At 49.8% G+C, this 23,938-nt stretch overlaps 1 protein-coding gene across 5 annotated transcripts in view; it reads right to left on the bottom strand.

Annotated features, from left to right (window-relative positions):
* Nucleotides 1-34: 34 nt before the first annotated feature.
* slit1a (slit homolog 1a (Drosophila)) overlaps nucleotides 35-23,938 on the bottom strand; it is a 64,613-nt gene continuing 40,709 nt past the window's right edge. For 2 of the 5 annotated variants that reach the window (XM_011603356.2, XM_011603357.2), the window contains 29 exons: nucleotides 22,778-22,925; nucleotides 19,282-19,353; nucleotides 17,834-17,905; nucleotides 17,677-17,748; nucleotides 17,282-17,425; nucleotides 16,624-16,787; nucleotides 15,740-15,763; nucleotides 13,231-13,375; nucleotides 13,072-13,146; nucleotides 12,862-13,005; nucleotides 12,641-12,784; nucleotides 12,384-12,550; nucleotides 11,543-11,675; nucleotides 10,448-10,516; nucleotides 10,289-10,360; nucleotides 10,114-10,185; nucleotides 7,402-7,473; nucleotides 6,300-6,463; nucleotides 6,099-6,223; nucleotides 5,938-6,029; nucleotides 5,719-5,858; nucleotides 5,543-5,636; nucleotides 5,329-5,466; nucleotides 5,024-5,252; nucleotides 4,807-4,937; nucleotides 4,521-4,714; nucleotides 3,560-3,848; nucleotides 3,178-3,389; nucleotides 35-3,098 (listed from right to left, as the gene is read on the bottom strand). In XM_011603356.2, the coding sequence (XP_011601658.2) occupies nucleotides 2,860-3,098; nucleotides 3,178-3,389; nucleotides 3,560-3,848; nucleotides 4,521-4,714; nucleotides 4,807-4,937; nucleotides 5,024-5,252; nucleotides 5,329-5,466; nucleotides 5,543-5,636; nucleotides 5,719-5,858; nucleotides 5,938-6,029; nucleotides 6,099-6,223; nucleotides 6,300-6,463; nucleotides 7,402-7,473; nucleotides 10,114-10,185; nucleotides 10,289-10,360; nucleotides 10,448-10,516; nucleotides 11,543-11,675; nucleotides 12,384-12,550; nucleotides 12,641-12,784; nucleotides 12,862-13,005; nucleotides 13,072-13,146; nucleotides 13,231-13,375; nucleotides 15,740-15,763; nucleotides 16,624-16,787; nucleotides 17,282-17,425; nucleotides 17,677-17,748; nucleotides 17,834-17,905; nucleotides 19,282-19,353; nucleotides 22,778-22,925 (3,836 nt within the window). In that variant the 3' untranslated portion in view covers nucleotides 35-2,859. The remainder of the gene's footprint in view (nucleotides 3,099-3,177; nucleotides 3,390-3,559; nucleotides 3,849-4,520; nucleotides 4,715-4,806; nucleotides 4,938-5,023; nucleotides 5,253-5,328; nucleotides 5,467-5,542; nucleotides 5,637-5,718; nucleotides 5,859-5,937; nucleotides 6,030-6,098; nucleotides 6,224-6,299; nucleotides 6,464-7,401; nucleotides 7,474-10,113; nucleotides 10,186-10,288; nucleotides 10,361-10,447; nucleotides 10,517-11,542; nucleotides 11,676-12,383; nucleotides 12,551-12,640; nucleotides 12,785-12,861; nucleotides 13,006-13,071; nucleotides 13,147-13,230; nucleotides 13,376-15,739; nucleotides 15,764-16,623; nucleotides 16,788-17,281; nucleotides 17,426-17,676; nucleotides 17,749-17,833; nucleotides 17,906-19,281; nucleotides 19,354-22,777; nucleotides 22,926-23,938) is intronic. The other 3 variants (XM_003964126.3, XM_029834888.1, XM_029834889.1) reach the window with 3 other exon arrangements.

Genomic DNA, 23,938 nt, shown 5'->3' on the forward strand with positions numbered 1-23,938 from the left:
GTGTTGCAGAGGGGAGAAAGAAGACGCCCCGTTCTTAAAAGCACACACATTTAAGTTTAATTAATGAAAAAGAGTGGAGGTCTGGTAAACATTTTGTCGGTGGTACTACATACATTCAGCATCATTGGGAGCTTTTCAGTTTAATCCCACCATCAATCCTGTAACAAAAAGCAAATAGAACCAAACAACAGACACTTCTTACAGTTTGCACCAGTTCAATACACCAGAGACGTTGTGTTGTATACAATAACATGTTTTATGTATATAGTTCATAGGACGGGAAAAGAAAGTCGGTGTTTCCGGTCACGTGACCAGAGTTACATCTCAATATAGCACAAGCACCACTAAGATGTCTACCAGGAAGTTGAACGCGCTGGTCCATAGCAGATCAGCGCAGAGATCAAAGAAAAAGCCACAGTTGACTAAGATGCGCCTTCGGGAGGCACACGGCCTACGGACGACAGCGACTGTTCACCAGTATGAGACCATTGAACGTTATTGTACACCACTGGGATCACAACAATGGCATAGAAAACAAAGTGTGTGTGTTTTGGGGACTCTGGGATCTGAGCCTGCAGCCTTTCAAGACACTTTACTATTTAAAATCAGCAAAAAAAAAAAAAATCTGTCACAGGCCAGAAGAACAATGCCTTAACCCATCCTGGCGGGCTGCCACTCAATAAACAGTATGTGATTTTTTTTTTTTTTTTTAATATATTTTACATTGGAAACTAAATAACAGCTAAAAGTTACCACTTCATGAATAAGCATAGTCATATTTATCTATACACATTTATACATTCAGGTATGACTGTTGAGTTCACTGCAAATGGCACCGTTTCTCCTCCCGCTTAGGAAGCGACGGACGCCACGACGTCCGGGCCGTTTCTCAGTAGCACGGTGACCTCTTCGGCAGATCTAGGATGGCGCGATATCGTGAACTTCGCCCGCAGAAGCGCGGCCGTTTCTCCTGGCTTGACAGCAGCTTATGATCAGTTGAGCTTGACTACGTTTGACGTGACGACACCTCCCTCTCAACTTTAACACGACACGTCGACAAAATGCATATGAAGACAATCTGGAGGTTTGGAAGGGGAAGTATGGCGGCGACGGCGGGGCGGGCGTGACCTCTCCGACCCCTGCAGCAATTTAGGGATGTCTGAGCCGGAGGAAAACGCCGCTGCGACTCGACGTCGTGTGACATGACCGACGCATTACAGACCTGTTGGGGCTCTTTTTGGAAACATGCCTTTTGTGTCTCTGCAGGACGATGCCTTTACATCAAATAAATAAAAGAAGGAGCACAGACGCTCACGAGTTAGATGTCATATTCACATGGTAGACAACATATACAACATTAAACATAGCTCTAACCCATACTGCCTTCTGTACAACAAGGCCAACCCGCTGCTGCACTTTTGGCGAGTTAATGTCATTAATTATTGTGCTGGCGCGAGTGAAATGAACAAATAAAAACACCTAAAGAACCAACGGAACACCTTTCCTCCAGTTCCAAAGCTTCGAGAAAACCGACTTACTCTTTAACATAGAAAATACCATATATATATATAATATGTGTGTGTGTGCGTGTGTGTGTATTAGGCATTTCTATATAAAGGGTAGCCGGGGATGACTAACGGAGTTAGGTTACATCATGAGACAAATTAGAACAAAATATAATCTAAAATAAAACAAAATGAGGAAGTAGAACAAAACAGACGGATGCTGTAGCCGTTTGCTGTGTAACACTATTTATGTTGACATGAAGGAACTCTGTTGGCAAACTGTCCACACATGCAACAGTTATCACAAGTTTTAATACTGCAGGCATCAAGAGGAGTGGGCTTAGCAGCCGTCTGCTCAGAGGGGGGAGGGGCATCCACGTGATCCTCACCCCCGGGGCAGTCCAATACTGGGGGCTGATCACCACCAGGGGGCACCGCTGGTGCCACACCGGCATGAACGTGTGGGTATTTGCTCTACGTCTGCCCTGGTGCCCCTGCGGGCGCTAAGACTGTGTGGAACGGCGTTTGGCGCCGTTTTTGCGTGACCGCGTACTTCAGTGGCGTGAACGGCTGCCGTTCCCGGTGCTGCCCGTCAGTGCAGTCTCTCTTTCTGCGGAGTTTCTCGTCTCGCGCTCCCTCACAGCAAAGAGCTGTGACACCGGACCATCTGGCCTTAAGCCACCACGTCCACAGACGGATTATGTGCCACTCCGACCCTGACTCTGCTCGCTTCCCCATGTGCATGCGTGGATGGGTGACCTGTATCCTAGCAGAGAAAAGTGCTACGCCGACTCAAACAAAGCTCAAACTACACCTGGCCCGGTCCAGGTCCACCCAGCCAAGCTCAACTCAAGAAAGCTTTGCCAAGTCAAAAGTCCAGCTTTTCTTTCTCATCCCTCCGTTTCCTCTCTAGCTGGGCTGCACCCCGCTGTCCTCACTGCCTCCACGACGCAATGATGGTGGATGGTGGCTCGGCTACCGGAGGCCTCGCGGATGGATGGGGGGGAAATCGGGGGTTCGGAGGGATGTTTCCGGTCTGAACGCAACACTTTAAAATCAGTGAACCCCTTGGAACAATGTTGCAGATACAATGGTTTTGTTGCTGTTCTTGTCGCGTTTACATTGTTGCTCGTGATGTTGGTGTTACTATAGGTCAACACGCCCTTGGAAGGGGAGGAAAGGTCCTATTTTACAAACATTGTTGTCCATAATATATAGATAGAGGTTTTATATATACTCTTTATACCCTCTTTCCCTCCCTCACTTTCCTCCAGTCCTCTCTCTCTTCCTTCTTTGCTTCCTTCCTTTCTACCACGTCCTTGGTGGCGGCGGTAGGAAATCTGAGCGAACGCTGCTACATGCAGCCCACGCAGCCACACTTGATGGTCTTTTCCACCTCCTCGCTGAAGGACGTGCCATCGCTGCATTCGAAGGTATATTTCCGGCGCTTCATCCGCTGGCTGGCGCAGCAGGCGCCCTTGTCGCACACCCCTGAGCACTCTACCCATGACACCATGCGCGTTGTCTGGCAGATAGCGTAGCCTCTCTGGACCTGGTAGAAGTCTCGCATGGGCTCTCCTCGACACTCGGACTCTGGAAGACAGAGACGTCTGAGGTCAGCGTCATGGCGGCGCCGCGCCCTTCGGTTTAATGTGTTTGAATGCAAACCCACCGGCGTCGCAGAGCTCCCCAGTATAGCCGCTCTCACAGTTACAAAAGGCATCTCCAGTGTCTGAGATCTGGCAGCGACCGTGTTTGCACGACAGACGACGGCAGGGGTTGAACAGCTCCCCCTCCTGGTTGCACAGGGCACCTCGGTAGCCCTCGTCACACTCGCAGCGATACGACTGGCTGTCCAGTGGGATGCATCTTCCATGGACACACCTAACGGGAGACAAGACACATTTCCAGCTGAGTATTTGAGGATATTGTGAGCATTCAGACTAATAATTTCAAGGAAAATGGTCGTGTTGAAGTGTCAGAATCTTGTCAGAATCTCTTCCACCACTCCCCCATATACAACAACAGCAGGAGGATTCTGTTTGCTAGCATACTTGCTGCCCTGGCAGGGGTTGGCGGCAGGCTCGTCACAGTGAGGTCCGCTCCAGCCTGGCTGGCAGTGACACACTGGTCCCTGGATGCCATCAGGCTGGCAGATGCCGTGGACGCAGTAAATCTTCTTGCAGGGCTCACAGCCGGGTACCACGCCGGGCTTCATCTGGGTCTTTGTGAAGTCCTGGAGTTCATTGTTGATGTACAGGTTCTGGATACAACCGTGGAAGCTGGAACCGTTTTGGATCTGCCAGAGGCGGAAAGTGCCGGCGTGCACGTCCACCGGCATTCCTGAAGAAAGACAGACAGGATTATGTTGATGGGTGTGAAGCCGAGCACGGTGGATCACAAACACAACCATCACAAAGGGCTGATATGGGTGTGATGGCGGAAGACATTCAAACGCACGTGTCCAACAGTGCATTGCAAAAATTGCGGAATTTACAGCATTCCCTTAATTTTTAAAAATAAATTTTGAATATGCACCAGAAGACACATCCTTGAAACAGGGGACAACAGGAGAAAGAAGAGGATGATATATGAAGAGTGACACACAACACAGCACTTCACTGATACATCTTTACACTTTTTTTTTGTAATTATTAACAGTTTAGACACAACAGATAACAGGTACGAACAGATCCATTCACAGCAAGCACAGCCATCAACTGCAACAAATGTAAAGACTGTGTCTGGTAGTTCTTACAATCCCCAGCAGGGGGCGCCATTTTCACATAAAGTTTTGTCCTAGCCTATGTCCTTCAGTGGCGGTCATTGGACCATTTGGACAGCTACTACCAAACACAGTCCCGAGTGAAGATGGGGGATGGCATGAGCGAGGATGGGGAAGTGAAGACAGAACTGGACAGAAGGTGTGAATGGTTGAGGGGAGGGGGTCGGTTGCGGTGGTGACAAAGCGAAGGGGGAGGGTGGTGATTGACAGTAGTGTAGTAGTTAGAGTGCCTGCAGAGGAGGGAGGTGTGTTCTGGAGAGGGCCCCTACCCCCCACGTATAACGGAGCCTCTCCGTTGAGGGTCCGCACTGCCCCGAAGCTGTCCATTGTGGTAGGGAGACCCCCGTCAATAGACAGGTTCACCATCTGGTCAAAGGTCACCAGCTCCACTGTGTGGAACTGGCCATCGTTGATGGTCTCAGTGCTGCGGGAGAGAGCGGATAATGGACAGGACGCATAAAAATGAGGGAAAACCAACGGAGACCAGCGTCGGATAACATAAAGGTGGCAGCGTACCTGTAGATGGCATGTCCTGGCTGGCTGCCGGGGTCATAGCTGACCTTCACGTGACCTTGATAGAGCTCCACTGCGATATGATCGTTGTCTCCGTTATAAAGAAGGATGCCGTTGTCCTCCGCTGTCGACACCTACACAGAGCGTTTGTATGAGGCTTCTGGGGGACTCACGGTTGAACTGAAACACGCCAGGAGACACCGGCCCCCGCTCGAAATACCTGAAGCGTGATGTTAGCCTGGGGCCAGTTTTTGAGGTCAGACAGCAGCAGGTACGAGTCCCTGTCTACAAAATTGACGCTGACTAATTTTTCACAACGCGGCCCTCCGAACTCCGGCGGACACTGGCAGAGGGCGCGTCCTCCCCGCTCCACGCACGGGGCGCTGTTCTGGCAATCGGCGAGCTCGCACAGGGACAGCGGAGACGGGGGGACCTCGCACAGCTGACCGCTGCAGAGAGAGGAGGCACTAGTTCAGCAGGGACGGCCAGACGGACGTCTGCGCACGCCGAGCGGGACCGTCTCACCTGTATCCTTGGCGGCAGACGCAGGAGTAGCCATTCAACTCGTCGACGCAGTGAGCGCCGTTCTGACAGCGGTGGTCCTCGCAGTCGTTGTAATCTACGCTGCAGTCGTCACCAACATAACCAGGAGCGCACACACACCTGCAAACGCACGTCAATTAGAGTGGCGGCCACTTCCTGTCTGATGAGCGGAGACGTTGGGGCACAGCCCACTCACTTGGGTCCAGTGGGGGCGATGAGGCAGGTAGACTGATGTTTGCAGGGGCTTCGGCCGGGGGCACACACATCCTCCATTTCTTCACACATCTCCCCTGTGCACAGAGGACAAGTCGCCGTTTTATCAAACCTGAAACTATATCGCCGAGTGGCGACGCTATGGTTTTATGAGCTGACCTGTGTAGTAGGGGGGACAAAAACAAGTGTAGTTGTTGACTCCGTCGATGCAGGTGGCCCCGTTCTCGCAGTCGTGGTCTTCGCATTCGTCAGTGTTGGTTTGGCAAGTCGGGCCCTCAAAGCCCAGAGGACACTTGCAGCTGTGATGGCAGGCAACCAATGCGTCCAGTTAGTTTCAGAATACAAGGATCGTGAGATTTTAAAGCTCATGCTCCTCACGTGTAGTCTCCCTCCGCCTCCACTCGGCAGGTTCCTCCGTTGGCGCAGGGGCCGTTCACGCAGGCGTTGAGAGCCGTCTCGCAGTTCTTGCCCTGAGTCCGAGCGCAGGTTACTTCATTTTTGAATCTCCACATGTGACAAGTCTCCAGACTGGCCCTCACCTTAAATCCTGGTGGACAGCTGCACCTGTAGATCTCCATCAGGTCACTGTGACAGACGCCCTGGTTGAGGCAGGGGCTGGACAGACAGGGGTTACACTTGGCCAGGACCTCAGGGTCCACATCTCCTGTGGAGATAGACAGACTCAGAATCCCGATGATCAGGCAGCCAACAATACATCCATGTCAAAAACAGCAGCTTACCTGTACATTCAAACTTCTTTGCAGGCGTTGTGAGCAACAGTTTGCCCTCCATGCCCTGTGGGCCAGCACAGCGGGCAATGCCGGGCTCTTTGTAGCCAGTCTTTACCCAGTCAGACAGCCAGCGCAAACGGCAGTCGCAGTACAGGGGGTTGGCACCAATGGCCCTGGAAAGACATGAACACGATTATTTCATCGCGCGTAATAATAATCTAAATCTTGCTGTAGTACACTTTCCCGCCAGCAGATGTCTCTGTATCCCAGTGTAAAATCAAGCACGTTACTGCCACACGAGCCGTTTCTGTGATAGTTGAGCCCGTCTTAATGCTGAACGACACTTTGTGTTTCATTTATCATCCGGAGGAGCGCGTCCCAGTTATAGGTGTGAACAGAAGGCACTCTTGACCACTTCAGTTGTGGCGGCGGCGAATCAATGCCGCTCTGTGCTCCCGCTGCAAACACGCCTGAATCGATGCTGTTCCATTATGGTGGAACACAAGCTCATCTTTCAGGCCCGGCCAATGGCTGACACCTGACATACGCTAACATGAAAACCACTTGACTGCAAGTGTTGATCAATGACCCGTCTCTCTTCCATCAATCTGTTTCAGTGCCTTTTTTTTCTTTTGAAAAAAAAAAGCACTCTTTCAGTTGATTCTTCATCTTTTCTCCCATTAGTTTGATACGTCTGTTTAAGTAAATATCTTGGTTAGAGGGCAGAGGGCATACACATACCCCCGCAACCACATAACAACTACAACTCACCATGTTAAAGACCAATATACAAACACGGAATTCCACAGACTGTGCGGAATCTGCGCGTATTAGGAACATCTGTGTTTCAGAGATGTGACAGGGAGATGAGACAGTAAAGGCGTCAGTGTGTTGCTTTAACCGCAGGGCTGTGGCTGATCAGGAGAGACGTTGGCTGCTGCAGAGCCCACCAAAGAGGACTACAGACAGGCCACTGTGGGCCGCACTCTCCAGCTGTCTGACCAGACTAGCGTGAGTGTGTGTGTGTGTGTGGGTTCAACACGTGTGCAGACTTGACGAGCTCAGCAGTTAAGTGCAGGCGGCAGAAAGTTGCATGTGTGTCAGAACTTACAAATGGGAAAGTGAGGTCACGTCATTGAAGATGCCGTCGGGAAGCTCGGAGATTTCGTTGCCATGGAGGGACCTTGAGAAGGAGTTTAAAAAAAATTAGGCGATAACAAAGCTGTTGCAGAATAGTCCATAATAATCTACAACACGACAAACTACAATACATTTTTAGGGCAGAAAATAATTAAAGTAAATCAAACCAGCTGTAAAATCCTGAGTTTTATTCGCACACGATTGATTAATCATGAAAAATGCTAACGGATCTTCTTGTGGGGCGGTAGGTGAGCAAAGACGTGGGCTTGTGTCTGTCGTATGTCTGTCTGTCTGTCTCTGGAAACGACTGGTGTCGGCTTTCTGTGTGTATCTGGCTGGCAGGGCCCAGCGTTTACAGTAGGGAAACAGACCTCCTCCACAAGCAAGACAGTCAAAAACATTGGCACGACTGCGGCGGCTCTTCCATATTTGGGCAAAACGAATATTTTCCCGTGTTTGTGCGAGTCTGCTAGAAAACGCTGTCATTTTCTGCGCTGTTGTCTGATCACAAAGCGCGGTGACAAGCTAACGTGGTTTAATGGGCAGATGACTGATGGCTGTTGTAATATGACAGCTCGTTACCACCTTCAAAACTGCAGCAGATCGGCTCGCAGCAGGAAAAACATTCAACTTTTCCCTTTTTTGTGTGTAAATGAGCATTGAACTGTGGAAAAACCAGAGCCCTCAAAAGGAAATTTAAGGATAATATATAAGGTGATAAAGCTGCTGGGAAACGTCGGAAAAGTGAGTAATTTGCTGGTGTTCCAGTGGTTTTAGTCCACCAAACATCATCCACTGAACTCACCGAAGCTTTTATGTTGTTCTGTTATCAATCTTCCATATTTCTCACAGCCTCAGGCACAAACCTCGATGATCCGCGCCTTTGCGAACCCTCACTTTAGTCTGCTCACACCCAGCATGCCGATTAACAGCTTATTAACCAGCCACTCAAAACCCAACCATCTCACACACACACCTACAACACATATGTAGCACCAAACCGTAGCACATCCCTGCCAGATTCAGACCTCTGGTGCGTTTGAAGCCGGCAGCGTTAATGATTCCTCTCCTCTTTACTGGTCTTTAAAGCCGAAGGGGCAGCTTTATGAAGGGTTTGGCACCTCAGTATGCACCAGTGCGTTCCTGCATCTGCTTTCTTTGTTTCTAAGAAGCTCCCGACAATGAACGTTGAATGCCGTGTGGGGTCTTTATATTGGAACTATTAAATGCAGCTTATTGTCGCTTCATTTTGCGTTGCTCCCCCACTGCGTGGCGCGGTTAAAAAGAAAGCCGTGGCACCAACTGACATTTAATAGGAGACTTATGATTGATCACTCCAGCAATAAATAGATCAAAGATTTATGCTTCGTTTGGACTCCCGTCTGTCTGACACTATAGGCTAATGCAGACAGCCTGTGTGAATATGGGTGGCTGTCTGAGCCTGTACATAGTTCACAGTCTGGACGGGGCGTGTGTGTGCTGGGGAGGGCCTCACATGGCGTCTAGCACTTTAAAAGTGAAGGTGGCGTGAGTGAGCAAGAGCAGAAATAACGGACGTAGCTTCATTAGAGATCAAAGGAACACACCCGCGTGTGCGAGGCGGCATCGGCTAATGACGCCCGAGCTTCACTCCCATTCCGCTCTAAAAGGCCTCTCATGCTTTATGCCCTGTAATGATCAGGACTATAGAAGAAAAAAAAGCTTTGTTGCAGCTTTGTTGTCAGTAGTAAAATAAGTGCGCCTGCTATGAGTGCACATGGAGGGCCGATACCTCTACTCCCACACACAGACTAATGGGCCCCGAGCCAGAAGATGACAAACATTTAGCATGCATACACACACACACACACACGGACACACACACACACGTAATTTCATAAGGAGTGTTGGTGGGCCTGGTCTGTGTTTCTGCTTTGCAGGGCTGAACTGTACATTTCAGTTAAATAGTGGGACATCCAGCTGCTGTGTTTTTTGGACGCACACCTCTGTGTCGTCATCCATCTGTCGGACGCGTTTACATTCTACATCTCAGTTATTTAGCAGACCGATTCATCCACAGGAAGCCCATGGTCACGACCAAAGACTGTCCGTAACTCCGCGAAGGCCTGGAGGCTGAGTCAAAGCTATTACGGTTAGCGGTGCAAACATTCTCTGGTAATCACTGTCAGGGTGATTTTGTGCAGCAGTGTGTGTGTGTGTGTGTGTGTGTGTGTGTGTGTGTGTGTCGCTGTGGAGGGGGTTGGCCCCAATGGTGAGACAGCGATGATTTTGGGGCCTTCGGAGATAAACAGACAGACTGGGAAGATGTTTAAAGTTATGGTGTGAGTAGAAGTTCTAGCTGGAACATCTCTGCTGCCATTTCAACAGGGTAAATGGGTTGGAGCCGCCTGTGCGTGTGTGCGTGCGTGTGGGAATTCATGGGCTGCCATAACTGTGTAGACTGCTTCCTTCCCCTGAAGTCAATCAAAGATTCTCAGCATCTGCTGCTCAGTCTCTGTAGTCACAGAAGCTGTAAAAATATCCTGTTCAATAACTCATTAAGTGTTTCCTGCTTCAAACTCACTTCAGATGCTTCAAATGAAGCTGCTGCGTGTGATGTACTGACGCTGCGTGACACACAAGACGCATTCACAGGATATGACACGGACGTCAAATAACAGAAATGTAGTTTCTACAAACTCACAGCAGACGCAGCGAGTGGAGACCACCGAAGGCCATTTTGGGGATGCAGCGCAGGGAATTGTAGCTCAGGATTCTGCGTGAATACAAAAGTAATTATAGACAATATAGTAGGTGTGTGTTATACTTCCATTCTGCTGTCAGAGGAATAAAACATGAAGTCTTGACTGAGGACTCACAGAGTGGTGAGCTGGCTCATGTTAGAGAAGGACGAGTTGGTCAGGGAGTTGATCCTATTGTTGCTCAGATCTCTGAAAGAAAAATGAATAGTAAAGACAGTGAGGTCACTGCTGTAATGTGCACGCCAACTCAAAGGAGGCGGTCAGAGAAGCTCTTACACCAGCTGCAGGTATTTGAAGCCAGACAGTTCCTTCGGCACAATGCTGAACTGGTTTCCATCCAGATACCTGAACAAAGGCACAACGTTCGAATAATGAGGCGACATCTAAACGAGAGTGACAAGACCGAATTTACACGTGCGCACAAATACAAAAGAACTCCAGTATCATCTGCTGGGGTGCGTCCCTGTGGCACGGATGCACCTCGGGCCGCCACAGTCTGTGGCTGCTGGGGTGTAACCACCTGCTGGGCGCCACCTTGAGCAGCACTTTCAGAGCCAGGTCCATCTGAGCGCAGCTGCGGGGGCTTTCTCTGGCTATTGCTGTTGACTGTACTGGGAGAGCTGGGAAGGGCAGGGCAGTGGGGGGGGGGGGGGGGGGGGGGGGGGGGGGGGGGGGGGGGGGGGCTCTGGGTTCAGAGTTAATGATAGGTAATGATGGTGCAGGGGACACTTGGGATAATGATGGAGTTGCAAACGCTCCAGATGAGAAGATGAAAGCCCAGAATTCAGGGGCACACCTGGTCACACCTGCTGGGACAATGACAGGCCTGAAAGCTAGCACAGCATCTGTGTGTGAGAGTGTGTGTGTGTCAGTCTGAACCACTAGATGCAGTATTGGAAAGTTCCAGACCTATTCCATACCCTCCCCTTTCCATTGAAAACTGCTCATTAAAACGTCCTCTTGCTCCCCTATGCTCCTGTGGACAGGCTTTTGGCCCTCACACAAATATGCAGACACACACATACACACGAATACGGACTCTCACACACTTTAATCCTTGGCTCAGAGTGTGAGAGTGACATCAGTGTTAGCCCTTCGGGCCACAGGGAACGCGGGAGAAGAATGTCTGAGAGAATAACTGCAGGGTTTATTGACTCCTTTCCCCTTCTCCAAAAGATGACATCTGTTTTCATTGCTTCTGCTGTTTTCACTCATTCTTATCTCTTTTATACCCCCACCGTTCCTTCCACCACACATTTGAAGCAACTCATTGGGTTTCTGTTCAATGCCTGCCTCCATCGGCGCAAGAAAATGAAGCAATCACACCTGGAACTGGAAGCAAAAAGGCATTAAAGCTGCCAAGGAACTCACAGCTCAGTCACGTTTCTGGGGATGCCTTTGGGCAGCGCGTGAAGGTGCTTGTTACTGCACCGCACCACGGTCTCCAGGCAAGTGCATTCACTGGGACACTGGGGTCTGGGGACACAGCTTAACTCCTCTTGGCCTGGGAAAAAAGGAGAGAAAATAGGAATTAGAAGAGAAGGAAGGACCAATGACCCGCAATAAGGAGCTGGCCTTCCTGGAATGTAGATAAAGCACAGGTAAAGTCAAGAAAACGCCCAAGCAGTATCGTTCTTCCCGGAGATGATGAGGCAGTCAGACAATGAAAAAAGAGGAAATGAAAATTCTGAGGCAGAAAATGGGACAGCAAGATAGAGAGGTGCCTCGCTAATGTAATATCGACCAGGAGGAGCAAAGAATGGAAGCAGCCCGAGGCTTGAAGACAAGTCTAACATTCATTCAGGTGCAAATAGGCTGACCGCTCAATAAAGCAAACAGCTCAATAGGTCCACTCAGCCCATCATCGACCAGCAGCCCGGGAACTGCTGAGTATCAATCTATTCAGTAAACAAAAGAGAGGCACAATAGTGGCCATTATTTAAAACAATCTCAGGCACTTTAAACAGCTCTCGCCTGACGTATTGCAAAGTGTCGTGCAATTAGAATTCTCATCACTCAGAGCCAGAAGGGTTCGCTTCACCCAGAATGGAGGCCCTCCAAATCCTGCAGATGTTAATCACCTCTAAAAGAGGCAGATTGCTTCATTTAAAGTGCTCGAGCTGCGACCAAAGTTCCGAGGAAGCCTAACGGAGGGCGTGCGGAGCGAGAGGTTGGACCGTGTCGCGGTGAGCAGCTGCGCGTCTTGGCCTACCCTCATCGCAGCGGAAGTCCGGCTGAGCCACGTCCTGCAGCGGGATCTCCTTCAGGAAACCGGGACGCTGGCAGCGGGGGTTGCCCGTCACGATCTTCCGGCTCCTCAGCCAATCGCCGAGCCAGGCCAGGTGGCAGTCGCAATTGAAGGTGTTCGCCAACAGGTTGCTAAGTTGGAGAAATAGAGCATAAGGAAGGCGGTAAAGAGCACAACCGCAGCGTACAACGTGTTAATGGAGACAGTGTTCCTGGTCTCACAGGGTGGAGAGGGCCTGAAGAGTGTCGAAGGCTCCGGGAGTGATGGTGGTCAGCTGGTTGTCGTACAGCGACAGCAGCCGGACGTTGTGCAACCCTGTGAAACTGTCGTTATGGACGCAGCTGATCTTGTTGTTTCTCAGCATCCTAAAGAGTAAAGACGAACAGCGTTACAGGTTAAGCGCAGCCTGGCCTGGCTGCCTGTCCCTGTGGGCGTCACTCACAGCATACGCAGCCCTTCCAGCCCGCGGAACATGCTGCTTCGGACCGAGTCGATCTGATTGGCTGTGAGGTGTAGCTCAATGACGGACGAGGCTCCTTCAAAGGCCCCGTCTTCAATCTCCGTGATCTTGTTGTTGCTCAGGTTACTGTAGGCGGAGAATCGTCATGTCGGGAACAAAACGTGATGCGAACTGCAGAAAAGCTTCACTTACATTTTCTTTAGCTGGGAAAGGCTCTTAAAGGCTCCACTGGCCTCCAGGGTGGTGATGTCATTGTTGTTGAGGCGGCTGCAGAGAACAAAAATGTAGTTTACCCATAACACAGGTTGCTTTGGAACAATGGTTGGAGACCATTAAGGCTTGTTTTCTTACAGCTCATTGGTGGATGAAGGAATGTGCTCTGGGATCTTGGTGAGCTTCAGGTTGGAACAGTCCACTACATTGGACTCACAGCGGCATTTAGGTGGACACACCGGGTCACTGTTACAGGCGTTACTCAGGCGGGTGTCCTCGGTACCTGAACGGGAGACAACGCAAACACTCAATGCGATTGGCCTTACTTTCCCATGACTCTCTTCGTCACGCATCCTCCCCCTCGCTGCAAAGCTGCGTGTCTGCAGCCTGTCTCGACCTAAAAGGCACTCCTCCTACCTAAACTCTAACCTCAGGTGCACTTCAGAAACGCCCTGCAACTTTCCGCCTGCAGAGGCGAGAGATGAATGGCGAGGGAGCGAAGACGGGAGGGCGGGTGTGTTATTTTAGAGGTGATAGAGTGGGAGCAGTGGGGTGAAAAGAACAGTGGCAGGGGAGATTGAGATTGGGATGCCAGAGAGAATTTAGGCTGCAGGCTTCAGTGAAGCAGAGCGGCCCAAGAGAGGGAGAGGGGGAGGATGTGGAAGTGTGGCAGACAGCGGCAGTGAAATGATGCGCAGGAAACAGGTGCAGACAGGTGAGGTTGAAGGTGAGTTTGGGGAGAAACACAGAAATGGAGGGCAGGAGGGAGCACCCGCGCACGCAGGCCTTAAAGGAGTCAGAAAGCCGGGTGGGAGAGACCGGAAAGGTGGGCGCTGTGGGAAGACGCCTCCTCCGATAAGAAGCAGGCAGCAAAGGGAGCTGGGACGTCATCCTGCGCCGCCTCCGTCTATGAATAGACATTACGTGCCAAAAGGCGTGCTGCCAGTTACATCATGACTGCTCAATAATGAAACAGCACCGGGAGTCACTCAGAACAGTGTGTATTGTGTCTCAGTGTGTGTGGACCTTCCCCGTGTGCTCCATTTAAGAGCGAACAGCTCAGACGATGCTGCTGGGATATAATTTTTTATGTCCCATTTTTGCAAGCTCACGCCGGTGCACCTCTTGGCCCGTGGTTGGGTAATTACGTCAGTGGGACGTGGGGCACCCAGACCACAATCATGAGCAGGAAAACCTCAAACGACCAGGACCAGATCCAAGACGTGAGTATCAGAAATCTGTTTAAATAAATGGAGCGGTATGTAAAACCATAACCGAACCCCCGAACCTTCGTCTTTATTAGAGCACGGTTGGACAGAAGAGAACAAATTGCGCACGGGCGGGGAAACAACTTCCGCTGGCTGCTTGCGCGAGGACTTTTTCTGGAGCTGCGTCACTTCTCAGGGCGGCTCAGTGGAGGGTGAAGATAGACGCTGTAATGTGGGTCATTAACGGAACTTTCCCTCACCAGGCCAGACAACAGGAAAAAGCCTTTCCTGCCACACAGGAAGCAACGAAAGTGCTGGGCAAGGCTTTGATCGGAGGAGCTGAGGGAGAGTCGTGAGCGTGAGTCACTGCAATCATTACGTCTGCGTGGTGCCGACACTTTTACTGTCAGCAAATCCGAGCGGAATGAGGACTTCCCCCCCTCAGGTGCAGGATGACTCATCGATGGAGAAGAAATCTTTATTCCTCCAACACAACGTGGTGTTCCTGCATCGTCAGTGTGTGTGTGTGTGTGTGTGTGTGTGTGTGTGTGTGTGTGTGTGTGTGTGTGTGTGTGTGTGTGTGTGTGTGTGTGTGTAGAGGCTTTTGATTTAAGGGAGGGAGGGTGAATTTCTAATTAATCATATCCCACTTTGCTTTTCTTTCTGCTTTCATACTTCTCCCTTTGTTCTTGAGCAAAAGTTTTATCCAACGACACATTAACTTGCACGGATGCACACGCACGCACAGGGTTCCATGTCTAGAAGAATTCTTTTTAAGAGGTCTGGAAATGTCCCTCGATAGGAATCTGGGTCCTCTGGCGGGCTTTATTTTCCTAAGCTTGTACTGATAGAACGGACACGCTTTCCTTCCTGTCTGTCCCTCTTTCCCTCCCATTTTTTCTCCCCCCCTCCTGAGCGACTGTCTGTGCTCAGTCCAAAGCAAAGAGCCACTTCCTCTTGACTCCGTCTGCTCAGACTTAGCAAAACAGAGGTGAGGAGAAACAGACCCCCTGCATGGATATCAAATTAAAATAAACACTTAAGCCACAGAACCAATTAGCTAGTATCTCATGAAGGTATATATCATTTACCATCAAATAACCAGATGTGTCTGCTTATACTAAACCTTTATAGCCTATTTGCCACAAAAACAATACATAACTGAAGATTAAATATCAGAAGGTCATTAGGTCTCCATTGAACACGAGCTATGTTTACTTGCTTGTTTACTTTTACGCTTTGCCAGACAGCTTTCAGCCATTACTACCAAACTGAATCATGGCATAACTGAACACAAGAGCCAATCTGTAATAACAGGAAATTATCCTTTAAACTTGTAATTTAAGGTAGATGAAGGCCGTGTCATCGGAAAAGATGACGCAGCCGGGCGGCCGCTGGTGGTGATGATGATAGGTGTTAACATTTTACGAGCCACTCACCTGGGATGAAGTACTGCTCTTTGGCTGTGATGGAGAAAAGAAAGAGGGACGGATGTCAGTGAGAGAGGTCTGGTTCGCATAGCTGGCTCTGATGCTATGCGTCATATATAAAGCTTATATATGACAACACATGTGGCAGATTCTAAGCGGAGAAGCCTGGGGCTGTCTCTGCATATGACAATGTAGACAAACACGCAATGATGTTCCAAGGTGGTAAATATTTGGCTGTTGCCAGGGAAGAGTGATATAAATGGAGTGAGAGAATGAAAAACAAGACCAAAAAAAAATGGAAAGAACAAAACTGGTGGCGTCCGGGCTGGGGCAGGACTAACCAAACAAACGAGGCTATAAAAAAGTGTGAAACCTCAGCGGTGCGGAGTGCCAGACAGTGTAACATGGTGCATAAATGTAATGGGTGCAGGGTGGAGGAGGAGGAAGAGGAGGAAGAGTGAGGAAATCTGAGCCTGAGCAGACAGCGAGTGATGAGCAGGGCCTGATTATGGTGGAGGGCAGAGGATTTTTGGGCGCAAAGGGAAACCTTAAACCTTACAGCAGCCTGGACCAGTGATCTCAGCCCGCTGCGGTCTGAGCGTGAAACCAGACTCATAATGTGGTAATGTGTTGTGGAAATGGAGAGACAGCGAACAATCCCTCTCTCCTCAGTCCTAGGTTCATCTGGAGAGATATTGATTGCGGAGCAGGAGAAGAAGAAAAAAAGCAGGCCAAATAAAACCTTTTGCCTGAGACGATCGCTCATTACAGAGAGAAATAAGAGCCACTCCCAGCAGGAGAAGAGGAGCCAGAAAGAACAGAGCATGACAGACAAGGGGGGGGGCAAAAAAGTCTCAGGTAAAAAAAAAAATAAGGGGGGGTAAGCCGCATACCAGAACAACGGAATTTCTTGCTCTTGATCTGCCCGATGCGTTTGTTGGCAAGGCGACGAGGGCTGGCGCAGCGGGCGCCGCTGGTCTCGATGGGGTTGGAGCGCAGGTAGTCGGCCAGCCACTTCAGGTTACAGTCACAGATAAATGGGTTCTGAGCCAGATGACTGCGGACCAGAGAGGGAGGGGAAGGTGAGTGATCCATCGTAAAACAAACACCTTTTAAGACCTAGCGTGTATGATCTGGCAGCTTATAGCAGTAAGAATGTGGACCTGAACCTGTCCTTAACCCCCCCCCTTCTAAGTGTGTCATAAACTCTGTGGCTGCTGACAATAAATGGACTTTTCCACGACTGCGTCCTCAAGTATCTCCAGTCTAGAAGCATTATGAGGGAAGATATATTTAGAAATGAGCAATAAAATGTAATTTTTCTACCACAAAAGTGAACAGTAACACGGTGGCGCAACATTTAGCATCCATGCAGGGGTGATTCGTGTTAGAAAGGCACATTTAGAGAATGTAAAGCTTTAAAGGTTGGTCCTGAAAATCAAAAAGAATACCTCTTTGCCATCTTATGATCCCAGAGCTTTAAATAAACAAGCACCGTGTCTGTCGTTATTTATGCGTGTCGTGGGGGTCACGCGTGCCGGTTTGACTCACAGGGTCTGTATAGCTCGAAGGGAAGTGAAGGTGCCCTTGGCCAGGGTTTGGATCTTGTTGTCGTACAGCGACAGCAGAGAGAGGTTCTGCAGGTCCTGGAAGGCGTTGGCACGGACGCAGTGGATCTTATTGGCATTCAGCAGCCTGTGGGTGTGGATGAAGGAAGTAAGTAAGGAAGGAAGGAAGGAAAGAAGGAAGGGCGGATCAACTTGTCAACTGAGTTTCTTTATTCACTCATTCATTATACATTCCAGCTGGGAAAGTATGCACAGGTACAAAGTTTATTTCAAGGTTACGACTCCTTGGCTGAGTGGGAGTAAAATATGCCTGCGTGGTATTCAGGCCTGTATGTGTCTGTACTGGATCAGCTGTGCGTGTGGATGTGTTGTGCTTACAGTAGTTGCAGGGCATAGAGGCCGTCGAAAACCCCCTTCGGCAAGTCGGTGATCTTGTTTCCATACAGCACACTAAGTAATCACAACACAGACAGGAGTGATACCTGATGTATATATGCAAACCCACACGCAGAGGCTTTGCTTAGAGGTTACTTACAGGGAGTTGAGGGAGCGCAGCCCCTGGAAGGCATCCGGAGCTATCTCTGAGATCTGGTTGTTGCTCAGGTCTCTGTTGTAGAAGAAGAACTGGTCAGCAGGGAGACAAAAACAAGCAAAACCTGGTGGCCGTGGTGGCGATGGTGCTTCGGCAGCACGGGAGTGGCGCTGGAGCCAAAACTGATCGGAATATTTGATAGTCCTGAATTTTTGGGCAGAATCTTCACGTGGAATAAAGTAGCACACCTCTTAACACACTAGCTGTTAATAGGATCCACAGGCCTCTCAGCACAGGATAACCCCTAAGCCTGTGTGTATGTGTGTGCATGTGTGTGTGTGTGTGTGTGTGTGTAAGAGACAGTAAATGCAACTGTAAATGAGGAACAGCGAGAGTGAAAAAGACAGATGGAGGGAGAAACTTAACGGAGTATGTAGACTGAACTCCAGGCAGCTGGATGTCTTTCAAAGAAAATCATCATGTGGTGAAGAAAAGCGGTATTTTCTTTTTTTTTGGAAAGGGGGGGGTCTCTTAATAGTTGCATAAGTATGCATTTGTCTTCTCGCGAAGGTTTGGGGTTTCCAGGAAAAGGAGTCGCGGTCAACATGTGCGCCGGCGCGCCTCTCAGGGTTCAGACAGCCGGCGTTGTGTATCGGGGCACGTAAAGGCTGTCACACACGTCCCCCGTGTCACGGGGCGGTTCAGGTGCGGGTCACGCAAACCAAGACGAGTTGAAAGAGGATGTGTGTGGTTGGCATTCGCGGCAGGGTCACCGGAGTCACTGCACGCATTTGGAGCCTCTACAAATAAGCGCACGTGCCAACGCAAACATCTACGTTTAGCTTACGGGTTTAGTGAATATTGTATGTCAACTAAAGAGCGATTTGAGTGTTTCTGAATATCTGTGATGGACTTCTGGAGTGCCCTAAAGGTTGTTACCTGCCCCGCTGTATTTAAACTGGCTTGATGAGGAATCTGCTATGAAGGACAGCGAACCCCCCCACCCCCACCCTGTGTTCCGATTCCTTGCTCTTTCTGCCATGTGGGTCCCTCTTCGGGGCTTCTGAACAGTCGGCCTGTCGCCCCCTCGCAGAGAAACGTCTCAGCCATCGGTCCAACACTCCAGTCCCCCGATCATCCTCCCAGCACAGCCCAAAAAGGCACAACACAGACCGGACACAGCGCTGGCCAAGGGAATACCAGCGTGCCGCACTGACACTCGAGAACGGTTATTATGGCCGTGTAGCTTCAGACCACTTGCTGAACCATGCCATCCCAACTCTGAGAAAAAGAATATGTTCTCCGGCTGCAGACAAAATAAATATTTCATGCTTCTAAGGAACCGGGCAAAAAAAAAGAAAGTTGCTTCTTTTTCCAGTCCTCTTGTTTCCAGACTTCTTGTTCTTGTGTGTATTATTATAGCCCAGAGGTTAATGTTCTGCTGTACTCACATCCTACGCAGCTTCTTGTAGGGAGAGAAAGCTCCGGGAGGAACAGACTTAATCCCGTTCTGCTCCAGACGTCTGAGGAGAGAAGAAGCGAGACCACCAGTTAACCAAACAATAGATATCTACACAGCAAAAGGGCCACGTAGGTATAATCCTAAAGCCTTTGACCTTTGGTGACTGGTCTGATTATGTTAGGGCAGATGTGCTGCCTGGCTGGTAGAGTCAGAGTCACAACATTCACAGAACCAATAAACAATGGCAACAGCAAAGTGCTGTGGAAACAGGCCGACGGGGGAACGGTTTGGTCTTAATTTGGGAACGAATGTTTGACTAAAACTGACGTTTCCTCCTGATTCAAGCAGCCAGCACATATGTTCTCATTCCAGATCATGAAATCAATGCATTTGCTTGTTCTTGCCTCTCTGAGAGTCGGATATTCTATTAAAACATGTGCCCCCACCTTAGAGAAATATCCCTTAAGTGTACTTTTCCCTGTGTTCCTTAAAGCTGACGCGGGGGGAAAAAAAAAGGATTTAACATAATAGCACCATAAAATACTCTCAAAAAAGAATGAAATGGATACAAAGAGAACACGCACTTGGTCACTAAGTCAACATCAGTCACAGAATCTAATCAGTCTCAGATGGCCGCGGGGAAACAGACACGCCATTAGTGTAGGCATGCGTGTCTGCGTGTTTCGGGCACTGGCTGCTACTTGGGCCCCGGCTCAGTCCCAGACATATTCCCTGGTGTCGCTGGTAGAGGGGCTGTTTATCTGCAGGTCACTTCACAGCTTTTAAAACTGTCCTTAACAAGGCTTAGCAGGACCCAAAGGGGGCCAGCTGTGGGCCTGTCTGGTTGCCCCGTAGCAAACGTAGGTTCTCAGCGGAGGACAATGCCTGTGCGAGGGGCGGTCATCCAGTTCTTAGCAACACACTCTTATTAAAAACACAAAAACGTTTGTCACCGCAAAGAAAAAAACCCCAGCAAGCTGCAAACTGTTAACAGATGCAATTATTGTCTTGGTAAATGTGGGATATCTTGGCGCAGGACCAGTTCCACAGAACTCATTATGCTATTAGGAGCATTTCAGGTCCACCGTGTGTCTTTTCTGTGGAAATGGGGGGGGGGGTTGTTGTTGCACATCCACCACAGCCACTTAACAGGTTCAACTCTCCAAATATTCCAATCAAGCCTCCGCCCCCCTCAAAGGGGTGGCCCTTTATGGAGCAGTACAGGAGCGTAGCTGACATACATCAGATGTTGGTGATTCCAGACCACAAATTCCTGCGGCGTTCCTGCTCTCGCCGTCTGTTTCCGTCCGTGTGTCTCAATGTGCCTGTGAATTTACAGCAGTGACAACACTGGGTCCTCTGCCTCCGCCGTGGGACAGCGTCCGGGGCCAAGCAACTCTGCCGACTTTATTCGCCAACAAAACTGTCTGACTAATCAGTCCTGCGCCCAACACGCCGTCTGCACACGTTCCCGAAAATACTCCAGCAGATCGTGTCTTCTTCAGCCCGAGCTCCTGGCAGATCCGTGACAAGTGTACAAGAGTTGATCCTCACAACCAGCGAAGAGACTGTCGCATCTGATCGCTCCAGAAAAGAGAAACAATTGTTCACCAGCGGAATGGAGGATCGATGCTTCCTGGCCAATTTATCAGACTGGACATTTGTAGGTGTCTGCAGGTGCGTGTGAGGGGCTGATTGTGTCGGCCCAATCAATGATCTTCATCCTTTTCATTAGCGTTCGAGTGGGTCTGGAGTCTGGTGGGTCTCCACGCTACGCCTGTGAGGTGATGCGAGTCAAACGTGGACGAGGGAGGTTTTCTTCCTCAGTCCAGTCACTGCAGATAAAGACTACGGGGCATGATAATCTCTGGTGTCACGGTTAGGTTGAATCGGTCTCACGAGAGCAGAGCGCAGAAAGCTCGCAACCTTAAACGCAACACTGGCATTCATTAAGGGAGAGCCGGGCCGAGGGGTTGCAGGCCTTCGATTTGGCCGTAATGAAAGCAGCATGTGTGTGTCTGCGTGTGTGAGTTTCCGAGCGCCTCATTAGCCAGGCAAGGGGCTGGCCTGGATGCACAGCAGCCCCCCCGCTATAAGTATAACAGATTTTATAATGAACTTCACGTTCAGATCAAATCTGCTCCCCTTCCTGTAGTTATTCTTTTACTGTTGACCCCCCTGGGGGTTTATCAGACAGCGTATATATCAGAGAGCGTGGAACAAACACTCCCCTCAGCTTCAGAGCCGCTACAGGTAAAGGTGCTGCAGAGGTGGAGGGCAGGGGGAACATATGTGCCGGTGAGAATAGAGTTTATTAGCAGGACACGGTCGGAGATGTGAAGGTCGGCGACGCTTTTAAAATCTCCTCTGAAAGAATCCAGTGTGTAAATGCATGGACGGCAGTGCTGCCCCTCAGCTGTTCCCCTGTTCTGCCATTGGTGACTGCCTACAGGGTCCAAACACATCAGTCTCACCTCCCCCCCAGTTGTGGGACACAGAAAGTATCTACAAACCATAAAACACGGGGGGGAGGACCTGCGAGGCTGAATTAATCACACCTTAAGAGACTTAATTTGACGGTGGTCATTCAGGTTAAATGGAACGCACAGATGTGTGACTTTGTCCAAATTAGGAAATCCAGCACACGACGGCACGAGAACTGGGTCAGGGTTGTAGGAGAACACGGGATCATGCTAGATGGGTATTTATAAACAGACCTCATGGGGAGCCGAAGACCTAGAAACTTACTGCGTCCTCTTAACTGCACACGCAATGCAACCGCTGGCTTCCTCGCATAAATCTGTGATACTGTCTGAGCTTGGAACGCACGCCGCCTCGCCCTGCCTCGCATTCCCAAGAATCACAGTGGGCTGTAAACAGTTAAAGCCCAGACAGATGCTGGAGAGCTGATAAACTGGGGGGGGGGGGGAGTTTTGAAAGTGCTTGCATGCGGTTGTTCACGGCAGATAAGAGCGCCCAGTCTAAGATCTGGATTAAGTCCGCAGTCGGGCCCCCTGCTGGGTGACCCTCAGGGAGAAACCAAAGACAGTCACATACAGTAGGTGCAGGCTGAAGCACCACAGTTCAATTCTTCTGATAATGATGCAGATCTTTCTGACATCTGCCTCTTTTTTTTAGGGCCACCGAAGTTTTCCAAAACAGACGTGAGCTTTTTGCCCCCACGTGGTCCAAATGAGATCAGCGGTGTGCTGTGTTTATAACTGATTACATTAGGAGAAATGTTGAAACAATTATATACCGTTTGAGTCTGACATTGTCCTACTGGGAAATGCAAGTAATTGCATTTGGACGAACGGAAAGTTATTAAAGTATACCCTTGTAAAAATATCTACTTAAAAAAACATACATAACAGTACCTGGATCTTGAGTGATTAAACCAAGTGAGAGCCAGAGCTCTTTTTACTATTGCACAACAGCACGCAGGCTCCTGGCTGCTGATACCACAGAGGAAACAGGGTGCTTACATCTCAGCCATGCTCTCTGGCAGGTTGGCTGGAATGGCCGTGAGTCCCTTCCCTCTGCAGTCCACGATGTTGTTGCTGCACGTGCACATGGCGGGGCAAGAGCCCCCGCCGACGCTGCACGCCTGCGTGGCGAAGGACTCCTGGTGGCCTGGAAATAAAGAGAGAGAGGGGGGGGGAAATATCAGGAGGGGAATGTAAAAACTCACACAGGTGCGCGAGCGCCAGTGGATCTGGTGGGGGAGGGAGCGCAGGATTGAGCAGGGATCATGGGATGCGACTGACAATGAGCAGCTCTTCCGCCGCTGTTAACAGCATCAATCCGCTGTGATTGATGAACTGAATTGCAAATGAAGACGCGCTCCCAAGGAGATTCTGACATTGAGAGGGGAAGACATGAAACGCCCCCATTCTGACTTTATTGTAAAACCATACATCCTTGAGAATCAATGGGCAAAAATCTAGGTTATTTATCAAAGGCGTGCCACAGGATATCGAGAGGAGAAAGACATGAATAATAGAGGCGGAGCGGCGATTGAAGGCCTCCCAATAACAACCATTGATCTCGTTGGAAATCTTCCTCCTGAGTCTGCGTTCTCTGGGTGGAATTGATGCCATTCTGCACATTCAGCTTTAGATCCCCCTCCTCCTCGTTTGTTGTAAAACACTTCAACTTTTCAATTTGCATATAGAGCAAGAGCACCCAAACCCGCAACCCATCAGAGCGTCTCTCGATACCTGCCTAAATAGCGGCGGCGCTGTCAAAGATACGCCACTGTGCGTGCGCGCCCATGCGAGTGTGTGTACGCGTGTGTGTTTCTAACCCAGATAAAATGAATAAAACAGACTTTTAAATGGCCTCATTTACACAGCAATACTAGTCCAAGTTTCAAACCATGAATATTTGATTACTTTCCTATCTATCTGCTCTGCCTGTGTGGAAAATGCTGGCGAGGGAGAGCTGGGGGTGGGGGGTGGGGGTGGGGCGGGGGAGCCAGGGAGGGGAAGATGGAATGAGTGATGGTGAAAGTTAGCATCAGAAAAAAAACAAAAAACATGCACTCCCTAAACAGAGAGACACTTCGCTGCCAAACGGCGTGTTTTACCGTGAAATCACTGGCTCAGACTCTCGCATTGTTGAGCCAGAAACAAAATGTTTGATGT

This window comes from Takifugu rubripes, chromosome 4 (genome assembly GCF_901000725.2).
Source record: "Takifugu rubripes chromosome 4, fTakRub1.2, whole genome shotgun sequence".
Taxonomy (NCBI): domain Eukaryota; kingdom Metazoa; phylum Chordata; class Actinopteri; order Tetraodontiformes; family Tetraodontidae; genus Takifugu; species Takifugu rubripes.